At 35.2% G+C, this 18,438-nt stretch overlaps 2 protein-coding genes across 2 annotated transcripts; one reads left to right on the top strand and one right to left on the bottom strand.

The window, feature by feature from the left end:
• Positions 1 to 3,687: 3,687 nt before the first annotated feature.
• On the top strand, positions 3,688 to 4,675 carry MED7 (mediator complex subunit 7). Its single transcript, XM_034969219.2, has 3 exons — positions 3,688 to 3,968; positions 4,042 to 4,310; positions 4,395 to 4,675. Exons 1-3 carry the CDS (start codon positions 3,780 to 3,782, stop codon positions 4,597 to 4,599), a joined length of 663 nt encoding a protein of 220 aa, XP_034825110.1. The 5' UTR covers positions 3,688 to 3,779; the 3' UTR covers positions 4,600 to 4,675.
• Positions 4,676 to 5,878: 1,203 nt separating this feature from the next.
• On the bottom strand, positions 5,879 to 18,007 carry cass (apoptosis inhibitor cassowary). The gene is made up of 8 exons (XM_034969170.2): positions 17,793 to 18,007; positions 17,523 to 17,684; positions 16,337 to 16,681; positions 14,278 to 14,475; positions 9,367 to 9,561; positions 8,727 to 8,999; positions 7,117 to 7,281; positions 5,879 to 7,005 (listed from the first exon to the last, which is right to left on the bottom strand). The coding sequence occupies exons 1-8, from the start codon at positions 17,865 to 17,867 to the stop codon at positions 6,718 to 6,720; spliced, it is 1,701 nt and encodes a 566-aa protein (XP_034825061.1). The 5' UTR covers positions 17,868 to 18,007; the 3' UTR covers positions 5,879 to 6,717.
• Positions 18,008 to 18,438: the final 431 nt, after the last annotated feature.

The following is an 18,438-nucleotide window of genomic DNA, read 5'->3' as shown; positions in this document are numbered from 1 at the left end:
ACAATTTTATCAAGATGTCCAGTCCATAGCAATTTCTCTAGAAACTAATATAGGTTCCGTGTCGATTCTATGTGTTTATTGTCCACCTAAAAATAAAAATAACAATTATTGTAGAATTAATAAACTTAAAAATATTATTGCTAGCTTACCAAAACCTTGTATAGTCTCAGGAGATTTTAACGCGCATCATATTGCTTTTGGGTGCAATTGTACAAATTCAAGAGGCAAAACATTGTTTGAAATTTTTGATGAACATGACCTATGCCTGTTAAACACAGGTGTATCTACTACAGTACAAAGACCTAATGCAAATAGCTCTGCTATTGATGTGACAGGGGTGAGTCCCGTACTAGCACCTCTATGTGAATGGTCAGTAGGTGACGATCCTTTGGGTAGTTACCACTATCCAACATTTACAAAATTAAGCCTAGTTCCATCTAAATATTCTGTCAATGACAAAGTAGAGAAATTTCTATTTCATAAAGCAGATTGGACCAAATATTATGCAAAATCAGAGGAGTACTTTAAAGGTATATCTTTTGATGAAAAAGATCCTTCACAGTCGTATGATAAGTTCTGTGAAGTTTTAAATACTCTTAGAAAAGAATTCGTTCCTTATGTAAAAATTGAAGGTCCTAGACTTTTTAAAACTCCTGCTCCTTGGTGGGATGAAAACTGTGAAGTTGCTGTTAAAAATTCGAGAGAAGCTTTACAGTTATATAAAAGAAATGGGTTGATGGAAAATTACATTAATTATAAACAATTGGATGCACAAAAAAAATTAATAATTAAGGATGCTAAGAAAAATAGTTGGTACAAGTTATGTTCAACATTCAATAGATATACTCCTATTACTCGAGTATGGAATTATATGAAAATGTTTAAACGTATTAAAAACCCACCACAGCATAAAAATGATGTATGGATTCCCGATTTTATTTCAAAATTTAAACATGATAACAATAACACAACGTTAAATACCTCTGTTTTCGAATTTAATAATGATTCTGACAAGCATATGTTACTTTTAAAGCCTTTCACTTTTGCAGAATTTAATATAGCACTTAAATCAAGAAAAAACTCTACACCCGGCTTAGATAACATTCCATATATAATGATTAAAAACTTGCATAAATTAGGTCAATTAGCTTTACTTGATATATTTAATAGGCTATGGGATAATCAATGTGTTCCAGAGAGTTGGAAGATCCAATGTATAGTACCGATTTTAAAACCTGATAAATCTTCATCTGATTGTAATTCATACAGACCAATATCTCTAACATCATGCATAGGAAAATTATTTGAACAAATGCTGAAACTGAGATTAGATTATTTTACAGAAAAAAAATAAATTATTACCTACATTCCAATACGGTTTCCGAAAAGGAAGAAGTGCTAATGAGAGTTTGACATCATTTGTATCGGATTTAAGAAGCTGTAAGTTATCAAAAGATGCTGCAGTATGTGTATTTTTGGATATAGAAGGTGCTTATGATAATGTTGATTTAAACCAGATTATTACTTCTCTTCATGAAATTGGCATTCCTGGAAAAATGTTAAAATGGCTATCAAATTTTTTAAATAACAGAAAGTTTTATGTTAAGTATAATAATATACTTCATGGACCTAACTCAACAAGTAAAGGCCTTATGCAAGGTGCATCATTATCTCCAATTTTATACAATTTATATACCTCTCAAATTGAGAAATATGTAACAACAAAGGATGTAAAAATTTTACAATTTGCAGATGACTTGTTATTATATAGTGTAAATAAAAATGTAGAAATAGCTGTAAATAATGTTAATTCAGCATTGACTCAGGTGCAAAATTATTACCAAAACACTTTAAAATTAAGTATTAATACCTCTAAAAGTTCATGCATGGTATTTGGTGGACCAGTAGATGTAAACATTAAATATAATAACTTAGATGTTCCAATTGTAAGAAATAAGAAGTTCTTAGGAGTAATTTTTGATACAAAACTTAAATTCGATGCTCACATTAACTACATTTGTAAAAATGCATTAAAAAGCATTAATCTTATTAGATGTTTAGCTGGTACATTTTGGGGTTCAGATCCCAAAGTTTTGACTTTGTTGTACAATAGTATGGTTAGAAGTCATTTTGATTATAGTTGTCTTGAGTATATGCAAACTAATCCATCGTTGTTGAAAAAATTGGATGTCATTCAAAATATAGGTTTGAGAATAATAAGTGGAGCAATGCGGTCTACACCTATTAATTCAATGGAAGTAGAAACATGTATCCCTCCTTTGCCGGTGAGACGTGTTTATTTGGCTGAAAAGTTTTGTTTGAAGCAACTATTCGCTAACTCTAACTTGGTAAACAAATTATTACTTCCACAGGATTTATTAAAAGTTACTGAAGCATCAATTGAAACTCTACAACCTACAGCGGAAGCACTTCTTTCCGGTAAAGGACCTACTATGTCAATGATTATGACTTATATGCATAGTATTGCTAGTAAGATAAATGTGAATGACGTTTGGCCTATGTATGATTGCCACTATGATGTAATAAACCTCGAAAATAGAATACACATCACTGATATTAAATCCAATTTAGACTTCCTATTGTTCATTGAAGAAAATTGTAAAAATCATTATAGGATATATTCGGATGGTTCTAAAAATGAGAACTTTGTAAGTTCTGCTTTTTATGATTCACAGTTAAAAAAATGTAGATCATATAAATTAAACTCTGACTGCAGTGTGTTTACTGCTGAATGCGTGGCCCTGTTCAAGGCATTGGAATATATCAAAGAAGAATTAATGTTTAAAATTAATAACTATGTTTTAATAACAGACTCGAAAAGTGTTCTTTTAGCTATAAATAATTTTAATTTTAGTAATTATAAATTAGTTTATATTATTTTCCAAATTAAAAATGTACTACTTAATTTAAAACAAAGGGGAATTAATATAGAATTTGTTTGGGTACCCTCCCACAGAGGCATAACAGGAAATGAAGTCGTTGATTCTGCTACAAGAAAAAGTAATTTTTATGAAGATTGTTCAAGTAGCATCAAGGTGCCATTTACGGATTTATGCAATACAATTAAAATAAGACAAAAGAAATTGTGGAGTGAAGTGTGGGATGTGACTAATAAAAATAAAGGAAAATGGTATGCGGAAATTCAAAAGGAAATACCAATACAACCATGGTATTTCAAAACGAAGTGTGAATCTAGAAAATTTACATCATTAATGAATAGACTGAGATTTGGTCACTGTCTGGTGCCAACACACCTGAATAAAATAAAAATACTAAACAGTAAAAAATGCAACTATTGTGATTATGAGGAGGCTGATGTTAATCATATGATACTCAAATGTCCAGCTTTTGGCATACAAAGACTTATATTAGCCAGTGATCTAAACACTATAAATATGGAACAAAAACAAAAAATTGATTTTCCCCGCCATGTAAAGGACTTGTTGTGTAAAACGTCATATTTTAAGTCTATTTTTAATTATATAAGTAATACTATAAATAAAGTGTAAAAACGTTAGACTAATTAGTTATAAGCAATTTTGTATTTTTAGAATAATATTTAGTTATAAGCAATTTTGTATTTTAGAATTTGTAAATTTTTGAAAGGCCTTAAAGGACTGTTATCCAGGGCCGTAAAATAAATTAAAAAAAAAAAAAAAAAAAAAATGATTTGAGCCACATTTGCGCTTGGATTTTCAAATGATTAAAATTTTTATTTACTCAAAATAACTAACTCAGAAAACAACGAAAAACTAAGTATGTCTTCAGAAACGGCTCAAGTTAGTTCACTGCCGTTACCTCCATTGCAGTATATAAATTTTTACACTGATGAAAATGTTCGAAGAAACAGGGCTCCGCTGCCACCACGGCCTATTCATGACTCTTATCAAATGTTTGGCCACACGTTTAACGCTGATGATACAATTATCAGATCATTAGAAAGTCAGGTATGTTGGATTTTCTAACTAGATTGTTTTACCTAGTTATTATGCTCTCATAATGATAAATAATCTTTACTAGGGCTTCCGTCGTCTATACCCAATGCACTTTGAAAGAAGAAGAGAATTGAAGAAACTAAATCACTCACTACTAGTAAACTTTTTAGACCTGTTAGATTTATTAGTACATTGCCCAGATTCACCTAAAAGAGCTGAAAAAGTTGAAGACCTGAGCCTGTTATTTATACACATACATCATCTGTTAAATGAGTTCAGACCACATCAAGCTAGAGAAACATTGAGAGTGATGATGGAGTTGCAGAAGCGACAAAGAGTGGAAACTGCTATGAGGTGAGTACTTTTGTTATTTAAAACTCACTGTAATTATTCAAATTAGGTAATATTTGACATTTTCTTCTACTATTTTTGTTCCAGATTCCAAAAGCACTTGGATAAAGTTCAAGATATTTTACAAAATGCATTACAAAGCTTGCCAGATCAGAATGATATTGAGTCTAACTTCAAAGTGCCTACAGAAATACTTGAGCATTTGGATTGCAACCCAAGTGATAACACAAATCAAGACCCTTGCTATGAACTTGATAGAATCATGTGTAATATTGTAGACAATATGAGATAGTTATATTTGTCAATTCACTATTAAATCTTTCATTCATTGTATCCTTAGGTGTTGTTTACATTACGTTATTATAATGGTCTAATTTAACCAGAGGCATCTCTAGCCCTTGTGGCGCCCGTGTGCAACCTACCCTGGCGCCCTCTAGTCTAGTAGGAGCAGGGTCAAAATGGAATACTAACAGTTATATTTTCAAATGGAAGTTCGGATGCAAATGGTGCAATTCTAAATGATGATTTTAAATGATGACGGCGTCGGCCATAACACGAGCGCAGGGTCTTTGAGAGCGCCGGCATCGACGCATCTTTGGAGGTGTCGCATTAGAGGGCGCTCGGCGCCCGTGTGCGCCGCACACCCTGCACCATAGGTAAAGACGCCTCTGAATTTAACTTACTTTTATAACAATCTGGGGCTTTGCCAGTTACTATGGGCGGCAAGCAAATCAGCAGCAGGGGAATCTGTAGCTTCATTAAAGTATCTTTGTTTAAGGTCTTCAAGGTTTAAAGTCATCATATAGTCAACATTACCAACTTTGCAGGAGAGTAAGAACTTGCTGTTTCCAGAGGTTTGGGTTATTTGATGGAAACCATGCTGTTACTTTTTATTCTTTTAAAAGTTTATGTTGAACTTTTATATCCGACTGATGACTGAAACATTAAAACTACCAAAAACATGGGAGAAGCTGGTGGGTGCACACTGCACAGGTTGTTCACCCAATACTGGCGACAATATTATATGATACTAGCTGATGCCTGCGACTTCGTCTTTGATTTCCGGGATAAAAAGTAGCCTATGTCACTCTCCAGGTCTTTATCTATTCCCATGCAAAAATCACGTCAATCCGTTGCACCGTTGCGACGTGATTGAAGGACAAACCAACAAACAAACACACTTTCGCATTTATAATAAGGGTATTGATAGCAATCATCATACAATGGTTGCATTTTTAATCAATTACGTTATACCATAAACATGTTACATTCATATTACATCAGTACCCTTATTATAAATGCGGAAGTGTGTTGGTTTATTGGTTCAACTGGATTTTGACTAACATAGTAAAAGAACTTTTTGCAAAACTCATGAACTAAGTTGCTAAAAGTCAACAAGATACAAAATATGATTGGAAGCAACGCAGTGGCTTTTTGTCTTGCATAATTTAAAAATTACACTTCCCAACCACAACAATTTATTCCCAGGATGTAATATTATTACCACGTTCAAAAGTAATTAAACTAAATGAAGGGTGGTGAGTGGGGTGAGTTTACAGAAACACAGTAACTATTACTTAGTTTTTTTATTGAGATGAAATAAACCTGTTGAGAAAAATTCTGTAGGTGAACCTTCTTTGGATTAAAAGATGCCAATAACGAAATCTGAAACAATATTGAATTACAGCTTTTGTCCAGTAGGGTAGTCCAACTCCGGTGACTGTCTTCTGATATTGCCTATATTAAAAGAAACAAAAAATTGTATTTTATAATGAAGTACTTACCTATTTTTTTCTGCTACTTGTCTTTCCCAATCTCTTAAATACTTGGGGAGGATGATGAAGAACTAAATAAAATATAGTAATAATAGCAATTACAATACTTACAAATTTTGGAGCTTGCGAGTCACATTAACTTCTAGTAACTGCTGGATCCTACAATATTGAATAATCAAATACTTACGACCTACAATGTGAAAGACAATAATTAACTACATTATTTAATAATATGAATTATTAAACAGAACTCAATCCATTTAGCAGCTACAATTCAGCATTTAGCCACACTACCTGCAAAAAAACCAATTGTCCACGAAATAATTTTCTTCTGCTAAATGACAAAGACATCCTATATACAACCAAGACGGAGCAACGAGAGTAAACTGCGTAAACTGAGAGTAAAAGAAAGTAACAAAATACCCAATCTAAGTCCTGAGATGATCATACTAATTTGCTTTCTTTTGCAATATCTTTAGCAAATGGTTTTTTTTTTGTTTACCACTTTATGTGGAAACCAATCATATGTAGATCAAAGCTGATAATAATATCAACTTTATTAATTGACAACCAGTTATGCTCTCTACTAAATAGGATTGTCATGGCCCAAATGAAAAGTAATATTGGAATTATTTTTAGAAGTTGCTACGCCGTCTAAAAGGCGCACCATTATTTCGAAAATCGCGTCTTCCATAACCACCCCTACCCCTGCCATAGTTGGAACCAGAGAATCTTCCAGAGTTGTTTAATCTGGAGCTGTATTTCCCAGATGGTGGTGTATACATCTTAAGGTTTCTATCACCACTTCGGGAGCGCTTTTCCGGTGATTCTTTCTGATCACGGTTGTCAAAAGTTATTGGTCTGTGTCTCTTTGACCCTGATGATTCTTTGTCTCTATCTTCAGATGCATGAGACTGTGTTGTCTAAAACAAATTATAATAATACAATAAATAATATGCACAAGCATTACAAAACAACAATATAAAATTATTTATTTTATTAGCTCATATTAAATATTATATTGTAATTATTACCTCTTTTTCAGCCTTCTTAGATTGGAAAGAAAGTTGGACTTTACTTTTGAAACTGGGGGGAGTGCGGAATATATCTCTTATTAGAGTATTTATATTGGAGGTTGTTTTCAAAGCAACAATTTTCAATTTGTTTTCTTCCGTATTGGCATCTTCACCTTTTTTACTCTGTAAAAAATAATGTTTATTATTATTTATTGAGGTAGGTATCTATTTGGGTGTACACACATCTCGACAGATATGAAAGTAATGCTATCGTTTTCTAAATGTTCCCAGCTGAAAATTATAACATTGCTTTACACTCTGTGATTTTAATTTTCGTATGAAGATAAAAATTAATTATTATAATTATCATCAATGGGCTTAAGATTTTTTTAAACATGTTCTACCTACTCAGATTTAATTTAGTTGAAAGTTAGTGAAAAAGAGCTCCAGATGACAGTGGAGAGGATGTTTGCTGAGCATAGGTACTGTACTTTGGTACAGAGTGAGAAGCAAAAGGTTGACTGATGTACTAATCGTGTGGCAGATAGGGGCCATCATGCCTAATTTCATAATTAATACTAATAATTTTGTAAATCTGCTGTATGAAAGTTATTTCAACACCAATTTATTCAAGGGGCGGATCAATAAATTCCCTAATTAGCTGGCAATCAGTGGCGTGCACAGGGTTTGAAGCTAGGGTATGCATTAGTTAGGTAGGAACCTGTTTACTGGCAGGTCATAATGAAAATATGCATCGAGCTATTACAACTAGGGTAAGCACTGCATTTATGCCTCTATGACCTGCACGCTACTGCTGGCAATACTACTTAACACCATCAATCACTTAACCTGTGGCCCTACCGCGGTTGTTTGACAGCTACAATGTCACGATCGCAATCATCTCTGATTGGTTAATGCTCGCTCACTATTGGCCACAATGCATTGTTGCAACAAGAATCGCACAAATTCAGCCAATCAGAACAATTGAGATTGTAATAATGATTGATGCAGGTTTTAGACAATCGCCCTACTGTTACCCCCTGCCCGTAATTTATCCTGTTGTCATTATCTCCATAGGAATTTATTGATCCGCCCCTTGGATAAAATTATATAAAAACTAGATGATGCCCGCGACTTTGTCCGCGTGGAATTAGGTTTTTTGAAATTTCGTGGGAACTCTTCAACTTTCTGGGATAAAAAGTAGCCTATGTCCTTCCCCGGGATATAAGCTAACTCTGGACCAAATTTCATCAAAATCGGTTGAACAGTTGGGCCGTGAAAAGCTAGCAGACAGACAGACACACTTTCGCATTTATAATATTAGTATGGATGATATCTGTCCCGGCTGTACTCACGTGTTTAGTCGACGTTAGCCCGACTAGTTTCACTCACGGTAGTTTAAACGCTAAAATTAGTATGGATGAATACTGAATGTGTTGCTGATCGCAAATCTCGAGAACAGCTGAACCGATTTCGCTAATTCTTTTTTTATAATATTCCTTGAAGTACGAGGATGGTTCTTACAGAGAGAAAAATTTAAAAAAAAATCCTGAAAAAGAATCGACTGTTAGGCGATACAAAGTTCGCCGGGGCAGCTAGTTATGAATGAAAACATCAAACATTCATACCTGTGTAACTTCCTTGAGCTTTTTAATATATCCTTGAGTCAGTCTAGCAGTGTATTGCAGTCTTAGACGCAAAGCTTTAAGTCTTGCGGCATCAGCGCCAAGTGCTTCTGGAGCTTTCCTGCACAAAGAATGGAGTGCAAACAGGGCACATTCAACATGTGAAAATTGTAACGATGGTGCTGCTGACTTTGTATCCTCTGGTTTGTTTTCACCATTTTCAGTCTTGGTAGCAAGCTCTTCTTCATTTTCCACAGGAGCTTCTGGCAGGTAGTTCTGAAACAAATAAATAGTTTTTTTTTTAAATAACCATATTATCTGGGGTCCCCTGGATTGTGGGGTCTGTAAATGTAAAATATCTCTAAAAACTTGCTCTGAATTGAAGTGTATGTATGTATTGGAAAAACACTCATCCAAATCTACTAAATAGTTTTTGAGGAAAATGGTTACACACAGACAGTTACAATACCTTCTTACCCCAAAACATCAGGTAAACAATAAAAATATCATACCTACTAGAAATCTGCAACTTATAAAGGTGCTTTTAATATTATTTTTATGCATTGTTTTTAATTATTTTGCTATCTAGGTAGGTACATACTATATGGACTTTTATATAAAAAAACGTATGGTGTTAAATTACCAGTAACATGTCATATGTGATTTTAATTTTCTCCTCTGCATTCTCAATTTCTCCACAATGCTCTGTGATTTCAGCAAATGTCTTTAGTAATTCCAGTTTCAAGTCATTTTCACCCAATGTAGCAGCAACCTCATTCCATCGCTGGAGGACATGGTCGCAGAATATGTTAACAAACTGGGTGGACTCAACTTGTGCCTGTAAAAACAAATCATATTATAAGAAAGTGTGTCTATGTCTGCTAGCTTTTCACTGTATTATGTTAAATAATACGATATTTAATCAGAGAACGTGTTTATTGAGCTAAGTAGCATGACAGTACAACAATATCATTTTTCATCTTACCCACTTGTATTATCTTTTTATTATAAAAAGGTAAACAAATGATGTAGGTAGGTTTTTATACATGACATACCTTCCCTCTAAGTAAGTAATACACAATAATTAAAGTTTAACATCTTAAATTGATAACTAAGTACACAAACAAACAATTTACAAATCAATCATTCAAATCAACTCAATCAATATTCTCATTAGAACCACTGGGCCTAGAATATGGAACTTTATTATGAAGATTTCGTTTTGTTCTAATTTTCCCCCCGGTACGTCTATTTCTGCTGATTTAGGTATTCCTAATATCTCTTCCCATCTCTCTGAGCTGGGTATTTCAATTATAGGATCAGGGTCATTTTCTATTTCTCCTTCGCCTGTCTCAGAGCTTGGTATTTCTATAGCAGGGTCATTTTCTATCTCTCCTTCTAACCCATCCTCTTTTTCTTTGTCATTTCTGTCATGAGTTTCCTCTCTGTTTTTTATTTTGATTATTTGGTCCATATGTCGTCTTAACACTGCACCATCTCCGGTTTGTATCCTGTAGCTAGACGGGCCGCTTTTCTCCACAACCTGCCCTGGTAACCATCTCGGTCCGCTTGAGTAGTTTCTGTACATGACCTTTTGTGACACATTAGTTTCTCTGGTTTTTTGTTGGGCGTTATTCATGATTTGGTTTTCTATTCTTCTGTGTTGTATATTATCAGGGTGTAGGGTATCCATTAGCGTGCGAAGGCGTCTATTCATCAACAGTTCGGCAGGACTTTTCTTTGTTGTGCAGCATGGAGTAACGCGTAGGCCTAACAACATGTTCGGAATTTTTATTTCCCATGGTCCCTCCATCTTCCGTAATTTTTCCTTCACTGTCTGTACCATACGTTCTGCCAAACCATTAGTGGCCGGATGGTATGGTGCGGATGTCACATGTTTTATTTTGTTGGATTCTAAAAACGATTTCATTTCACTGGACACAAAAGAAGTGGCATTGTCAGATACCAGGGTTTCACATATGCCATGAGTAGCAAATAAATTCCTTAAATGGTGAATCACTGTTGTGGAATTTGTGTTGTTTACCATTAACACTTCTGGCCATCTAGAGAAGGCATCGACGACTATGAAAAAATTCTTATTCATAAATGGTCCTGCAAAGTCTATATGAATTCTAGACCATGGCCTTGAAGGGATGACCCACTCGTGTGAAGACTTTGGAGGCATATGTCTATTTTCTAAGCACCTAGCACAATTGCTGACCAATTCATCTATGTCTTCATTCAACTGTGGCCACCACACATAACTCCGGGCCAGTGCCTTTGTGTGGACAATGCCGTTATGTGTGGTGTGCAGCATGTTTAGGATGTTTTGTCGAAGAGGCTGTGGTATAACAACACGACATCCTAGTAATACACAGCCATCTTGTAAAGACAATTCTGTTCTATGTAGCCAATAAGTTCGTAAATTTCTATCTGTAACCTTGTTTGGCCATCCACATTGTAGAAAGTGAACAACTCGTGAGAGTGTTTGGTCTTTTTTAGTTTCAGATGCTATCTCAACAGCAGAATAAGGAAAATCTTCTAGTTTTTCTGCCATTAGAAGTATTTCATATAAAGGTTCTTCTTCTAACTCAGGCACCGGTAGAGGCCATCGACTTAAACCGTCTGCATTGGCGATTTGAGTTCCTGGTCGATAAGCAATATTGTAATCGTGTGCCGTTAATGCTATAGAGATTCTTGTCAAACGGGGCGATAAAATAGATGGCATAGGTCTTTTTGGATCAAAAATTCCAAGCAGAGGTTTGTGGTCGGTTATCACCGTAAAAGACCTCCCAGCCAAATAGTTGTGGAACTTTTTAATGCCGAACATAATTGCGGTAGCTTCTTTGTCCAATTGTGAGTATCGTCTTTCATGTGTATTCAACGTCCTAGAGCTCATTGCGATCGGACGTTCCTGTCCGTCTTCCATCACATGTGATAACACTGCCCCGACACCATATTCTGAACTATCACATGTGAGTATTAGTGGTTTATTCAAATCATAATGAACTAATGTAGTATTAAATGTAAGCATTTGTTTGGCTTTACTGAAAGCTTCTTGTTCACGTTCAGTCCACCGCCATTTTTGTGATTTATCAAGGAGTCTGTGCAACGGCTCCAGTAAAGTTGCTTTGTGAGGTATAAACCTTTCATAGAAATTGTATAATCCTAAAAACGCCTGTAACTCTTGTACACTTTTAGGTTCAGGTGTTTTCAAGACGGCTTCCACTTTGCTCGGAGCGGGGTGTATACCTTCTCCATTGATCACAAAACCTAAAAATTCAACTTTCTCCTGAGCAAATTTACATTTGGTCTTGTTAAGATGAAATCCTGCCTTCTGTATACGGTTTAGAACCGCTTCGAGTCGTTGTTGCATAAGAAGCATTGTCGGACCACTCACAATAATGTCATCAATTAAAACTGCGACTCCTTGTATTCCTGCTAGCAATGCTGTCATTAATCTTTGGAATATTCCAGGACAAGCTTTGACTCCAAAAGGTAACCGATGAACTGAATAAAGACCTTTGCATGTGTTTAAAGTTAATATTTTTGATGTGCTGTCACTAACTTTTACTTGCGTGTATGCTCTATCAAGGTCTAATGTTGTAAAAAACTTAGCACCTGCAACTGTAGCAAATACCTCATTTGCTGTCGGCATAGGGTAAGTGTCTGACTCTGTAGCTTGGTTGACAGTACTTCGATAGTCTCCACACAATCGGACATCACCTGACTTCTTTATTATTGGTACGACCGGTGTCGCCCACTCTGAAAAGGGCAATGGCCGTAGTACACCTTCTGCCACCAGGCGGTCAATTTCCTTTTCAACTTTAGCTTTGATAGCGTAAGGTACCGGACGTGCTTTTAAAAATCTAGGTGTAGCGTCAGGTTTTAGATGTATAGTAATAGGATCTCCAGTAAATGTGCCAAGTCCATCTCTGAAGATGTCACTGTATTTAGAAATTGTCTTGTCAATGTTCATAAGATCACTATTCGACATAAAATTAATATTTAGTGCAATATTCAACGGGGTCAACCAGTCCCGTCCCAGAAGATTGGGACCACCCCCTTTTGCTACAATTATATTTAAGGTACATTTGATGTCTTTGTATTGAACTTGTAACTTAGTTTGGCCGAGTAACATGACAGGTGTTTCTGTCCATGTGCGTAAAGTAAGTGACACTGATTGGAGAATGATGTGTAGGTTTTGGCATTTAATCTTCTTCCAAGTGCGTTCATTGACTATTGAGAAACTTGCGCCTGTGTCCACCTGAAGTATTACAGGTATGCCTTCCAATAAAACTTCAACCACAAATGGTGCTACTTTAGTATCACATTGAATACTGTAAAGGCCATTCAAGTGTGTAGCTATTTCATCATCGGTGAAGTTAATGCTCTTCTTAGACTTCTTCTTTAATAAACAGATCTTCTCAATGTGACCGATTTTCTTGCAGAATCGGCAAGTGGCGTTAACAAATCTACATTCCCCACCATGACGGTCCCCACACCGGTAACATAGTCGTATGTTTGTCTTAGTCTGTACTGCATTAATATCCATGGCTTCCACTGAGGAACCTTGATTTGTAGTGGCTGCTGCACCGTTTGAGCTTGTGCAGCTGCTGTCTGTACTTGTAGATGACTGAATCATGTGGCAGTCTTTTCCCGCCGTTTCGGCTGCTAGCATGGCATCAACGACGTCTTGATAACGCAGGTTATCTTTTTTTAAAAGTTCGTACTGTAGACGACGATCCTTCATGCCACACACTAGTCGGTCGCGTAACATCCGTTCTAATTCCATAAAATTACATTTAGAGCTAATTTTTCGTAACTGTGCAATATATTCGGATGCATTTTCATTTGTATTCGATTCCGTGTATAGAATTTGTATGACATTGAAATTTCATTTGGTTTTGGGCTGTAATGTTTTGTCAAAATAGCTTCAATTTCCACAAATGTCACATCACTGGCTTTTCTTGGTGTAATCAAAGCTAAAAATGTTTCAAAAACTTCTGCTCCACACACAGTAAAGAAATTGGCTCGTTTTGCGCCATCCAACATGATGCCGTTAGCTTCAAAACAAAACTTCAATCGATCGATGTAATTGTCCCATATATCTATTTTAGGGTTAAATTCACCAAATTTCACTGCTTTATGATCCATTTTAATCGAATTTGCGCCTCGTCGCCACTATTATGTTAAATAATACGATATTTAATCAGAGAACGTGTTTATTGAGCTAAGTAGCATGACAGTACAACAATATCATTTTTCATCTTACCCACTTGTATTATCTTTTTATTATAAAAAGGTAAACAAATGATGTAGGTAGGTTTTTATACATGACACACTGTAAATCCATTCAACCAATTTTGACCAGATTTGGTACAGAGATAGCTTGTGTAGCAAAATAATAACTGCTATTACATTTCTTACAGGATATGTTGGCTAACTCTCTATTGTAAACACCTTGTCCTCCCATATTCATACAAATAAATTATTTCATTTTATTTCATTACTTTTCTTTGGAACATAAAAAAGATATATAAGGTATACTTACAGAGAAAAACGGCAGAGCATGTTGAGTGCATTGAATAAGTTTGTCAACATATTCAGGATCTTCTGGGTGCCAGTCTTCAGAAGTAAAAGCCAGTGCTGCTATCAGCTGAGTCAGTTCCTTCTTTCCTGCTGGTGTCTTACCAAGTTTAGACCAAGTCAACAAATCCATTATGTGTTCTAACTCATCAGCAACAGAATCCTGTAAACATTTATATGATACTAGCTTATACTCGCGACTTCGTCCGCGTAGACTATACAAATTTCAAACCCCTATTTCACCCCCTTAGGGGTTGAATTTTCAAAAATCCTTTTTTAGCGGATGCCTACGTCAAATAGCTATCTGCATGCCAAATTTCAGCTCGATCCGTCCAGTAGTTTGAGTTGTGCGTTGATAGATCAGTCAGTCAGTCAGTCACCTTTTCCTTATATATATTTAGATCAAGCAAATATATTATATGGAACAGTGGCGAAATGTCCATATAACACGATTCCCATCGGCTTCCCTTTCAGAATTGGCATATAGCGTAAGTACTTAGGTACTACTAGTACTTAGTGACATAAATGTAGGCCAAAGCCCAAATGCATGCAACGTACTGTGTACGAAATTTATTTGCCTAAAAATTTATAATAACATCAAATAAAATCTATGCTATGCATCAAGTCATAGTTATAAACAAGCTAATATAATAGTATAGTAAACTCGCAAACAACCCGGTAAACATCGGGTTATGCCTTAGCGCTTTCTTAGCATTCCATCTCTTTCATTTCCCTAGGAAGCGAACAACGTCTGTCTTGCTTTACGGACGAGAACCACCAATTTAATTTGGCCCGGTAGCAAATACGAATTTGTAGCTCTGACAGGTCAGACAAATTAGACATGAATAAGCCGCTGCATGCCGGGTTACTGTATTACACCTCCAAATTAAAAATTGTATTCACAGTACTGTTTCAACAGGTACATACTACTATTTTGTATTTTGTAGGGCGCTTTGATACATATTTTGTTTACGTGAAGGTGAAGCATCATGCGCGCTTGATTTTAAAGTTTGTGATTATGTTATTTTGATATACTTAAGTATAATAAATTGGGGTTAGTGACTAATAATTCTAATAAGTGTAAGTTAATATTGATTTAGTTTCAGTTTGGTAATTCAACATAAGAAATGGCATTAAATTCACATAATTAAGTAGATGTTTAGATTTTAGCTCATTTCGTAAAAAAGAACAGGCATATTCCTTTCGAATACAAATGACTGTTCTGGCCTTGTTTTCTATTTATTACATTTGTTTTTGTGTGTTAGCGATTGTGTTTGAATCTCTTTGATTATTATCTTTTAATTTAAAGACTAAAATGGTTAGGTATACTTAGTTTTTGATTTGGTTTGGGTTAAGTGTGTATTTAATAAAGCAAGCAAGCACAGATGTGTCTCACAGCAACATAAAAAGGCTTTTTTCAAAGTCACAAAGATTTTGAAAATACCAGTGCTTTTACAAAATAAATGGTGAATCGGTGACGGTGGTGTGGAGCTGATATTTTTTTAGGTAAGAACATTTTGTTTTGTTGCTCCGGCTTCCCTTTTTTAGATTTTCACCCCTCGCCACTGATATGGAATTAAATATTTGTCAGAATCTCTGTTGAGAATTGAGATAGGTTGCCATGACTGATTTTCAGTCTGGAGAACATTTTCATTTCTTCTTTGATTTGAATGAGTCACTACTACTATTAGTATACTGACTGCCTCACTGGTCTAGAGTACCATGTTTGACAGCAGATGATGAGATCCCAGCTTTTTGTTTTTCTCTGAAGAAATTATTATCAGTAAGTACTAGTCTCAGGAAGCTGGTGGTGTACCTCGCAGAGCACATAAAGTTGTCAGTCCTGCGCTTGATAGTCATGTGGGATTGCCATTCCATTGGTGATTGGACTATGAGAGTAATGGAATAGAAAGTGCACTTGTGTTCACCCTTGTGCATATAATAGCTGGCTGATCTTTAGAGATTCATGATGTTGCTGTTGTTACACATTAAAGGTTATGTAGGGACACGAACAATATACTAACCTGTAGGATCTTTTTCCCCTCAGCAATAATAATATCTTCACACTCTTTGTCAATAATTTCTCTTCCTAACTGCTTAACTTTTGCGGCTAAAAACTTTATGCATCGTTCCCGTACAACTTCATTAGGAACTTCACTGTCAGTGCTTTGATGGATTTGTGAGAATAAACCGGACAGTGTTCCTTTTGGGTCAGTCTTCAATATGGTAAGAAGGGAATTGGTGACCACATTTATTTCTGTGGCATCCTCTGACTGCAACAGCTGTGCAAGGATATCAGCGATCCTGGTGGTATGCTCTTTATTATTTTTACACATTGTTGGCAAGTCTTTGATAGCTTGTTTGCGTATCTAAAATCATTAGACACAAATTACTTCACTAAAACATATTTTAGTTACTCTTATTTACTTCAATCAGTTTTGTGGTATTTGTGTGAGTTTGCAACTTCGCACAACGAAATAAAAGAACTTACTGTAACAGTAGAGATAAAATTGAGTTTTGATTTTGAACTTATTAACATTAAGTATGTAGTGTCATTGTACTATTTAATATTTATATTTACGTGACATAGGCTATATTTTGTTTTCAAAAAATTTGAGTTCCCTATGAAAATTGTAATAAACTACTCATGCAAAGCCGGGGCGGGTCACTAGTAATAGATACCTATCACTCGCTACTATCACAACTTGCTTGCATTAAATGATTAAATAAAAATATTCAGAACCTAAAATGTTTTCATGAATCATTTATTTATCTACATCATTATAGGTTATTATAACATCCATAGCACAATTGTGAATCTGCAGTTTTGGCAAAATCAGTTTTTTGATGGTATTTCATCCCAAGTATGGTAATACCCAGAGTATACAAAAGTATACCTCTAGAGCTAGCACTAACACACACCACTCATGAGTCATTCTGCCAGTCATTAGCAGGTGACTCTTTGTCTAGTGTATGATATCCTGTATAGATCAAAATCTAAATGGGCGTAAACCTAACAGAATTGAAATGTATCTCAAACGAAAGCCTATGATAAACAGGGCAGGTCATCCTTTTATGTGCCATCTTACTCACAACCATTTCAAAAATTGAAAAGTGTTTTTGCTCTCCTGTAAAATAAAAACTTGGTAGATTTTATTGTGGACTTTACCATGGACATGCCGTTATATTATACGCGAAAATGACACTAACCGCCACATCATCATCTTCACAGAGATCGAATTGAGCTTCTATAGCCTGATCCGCTAAATTAGGAAAACTGTTAAAGAATTTTGCAATAAACTGCGAGGCCAAACGCTTCTCTTTATCGGATCCTTTTACCGCAGCTAATATCTCCAAATATTCTTTTTCATGCTAAAACAAAACAAAATCAGAATAGATAACGTTTCTACATAACAACAACTATAATAAATATTGAGATTTACATATCAAAATTAGTTATTTTATAGGTTAGGTACCTACCTTCGATATATCATCCTTGGCATCGGCGAGAATACCATAATTTTGGTATAACTTTTCAATATTGTCTGCAGACATTTTAAGAGCCAAAATATGCCTTTTGGTTATGCAGGAAAATGGAAAAGCCCCAGTAATTCCGTTATAACACTTAAAGCCCCAATTTTTTAACTATTTTTTAGCAACCCCAATAATGCATTTTAGACCACAGAACACATTTACTCCAAGGAGACAACGACACAGACAGCGACGCGTTCAAAATATTAAAGTGGTGAGCAAAGACCACAGAGTACTTTGTACATAATATAAGAACTAAGAAGGCAAAGACCAAAAATATACTCTGTGGCAAAGACTAAAGTTAGTACTATTATATTATTCTGTGGTAGTATCTAATCACTACGTCTGTGAGGCCTTAAAGGACTGTTATCCAGGGCCGTAAAATAAATTTAAAAAAAACTACGTCTATGTGAGTTAGTGTAAGTGTGACCAACTAGAAATGAAAAAACTCCTATTCCGATTATTAACCGACTTCCAAAAAGAAGGTGGTTCTCAATTCGGCCCGTTTTTTTTAATGTATGTACATCGATTTTATCGATTTTTCTGGACCGATTCGCAATTTAAATTTCTCAAATTAATGTTGTAGGTACTTATC

Source organism: Maniola hyperantus, chromosome 6 (assembly GCF_902806685.2).
Source record: "Maniola hyperantus chromosome 6, iAphHyp1.2, whole genome shotgun sequence".
Lineage (NCBI taxonomy): Eukaryota > Metazoa > Arthropoda > Insecta > Lepidoptera > Nymphalidae > Maniola > Maniola hyperantus.
The sequence above is the reverse complement of the archived record's forward strand: the minus strand, read 5'-3'. Positions and strand labels throughout refer to the sequence as shown.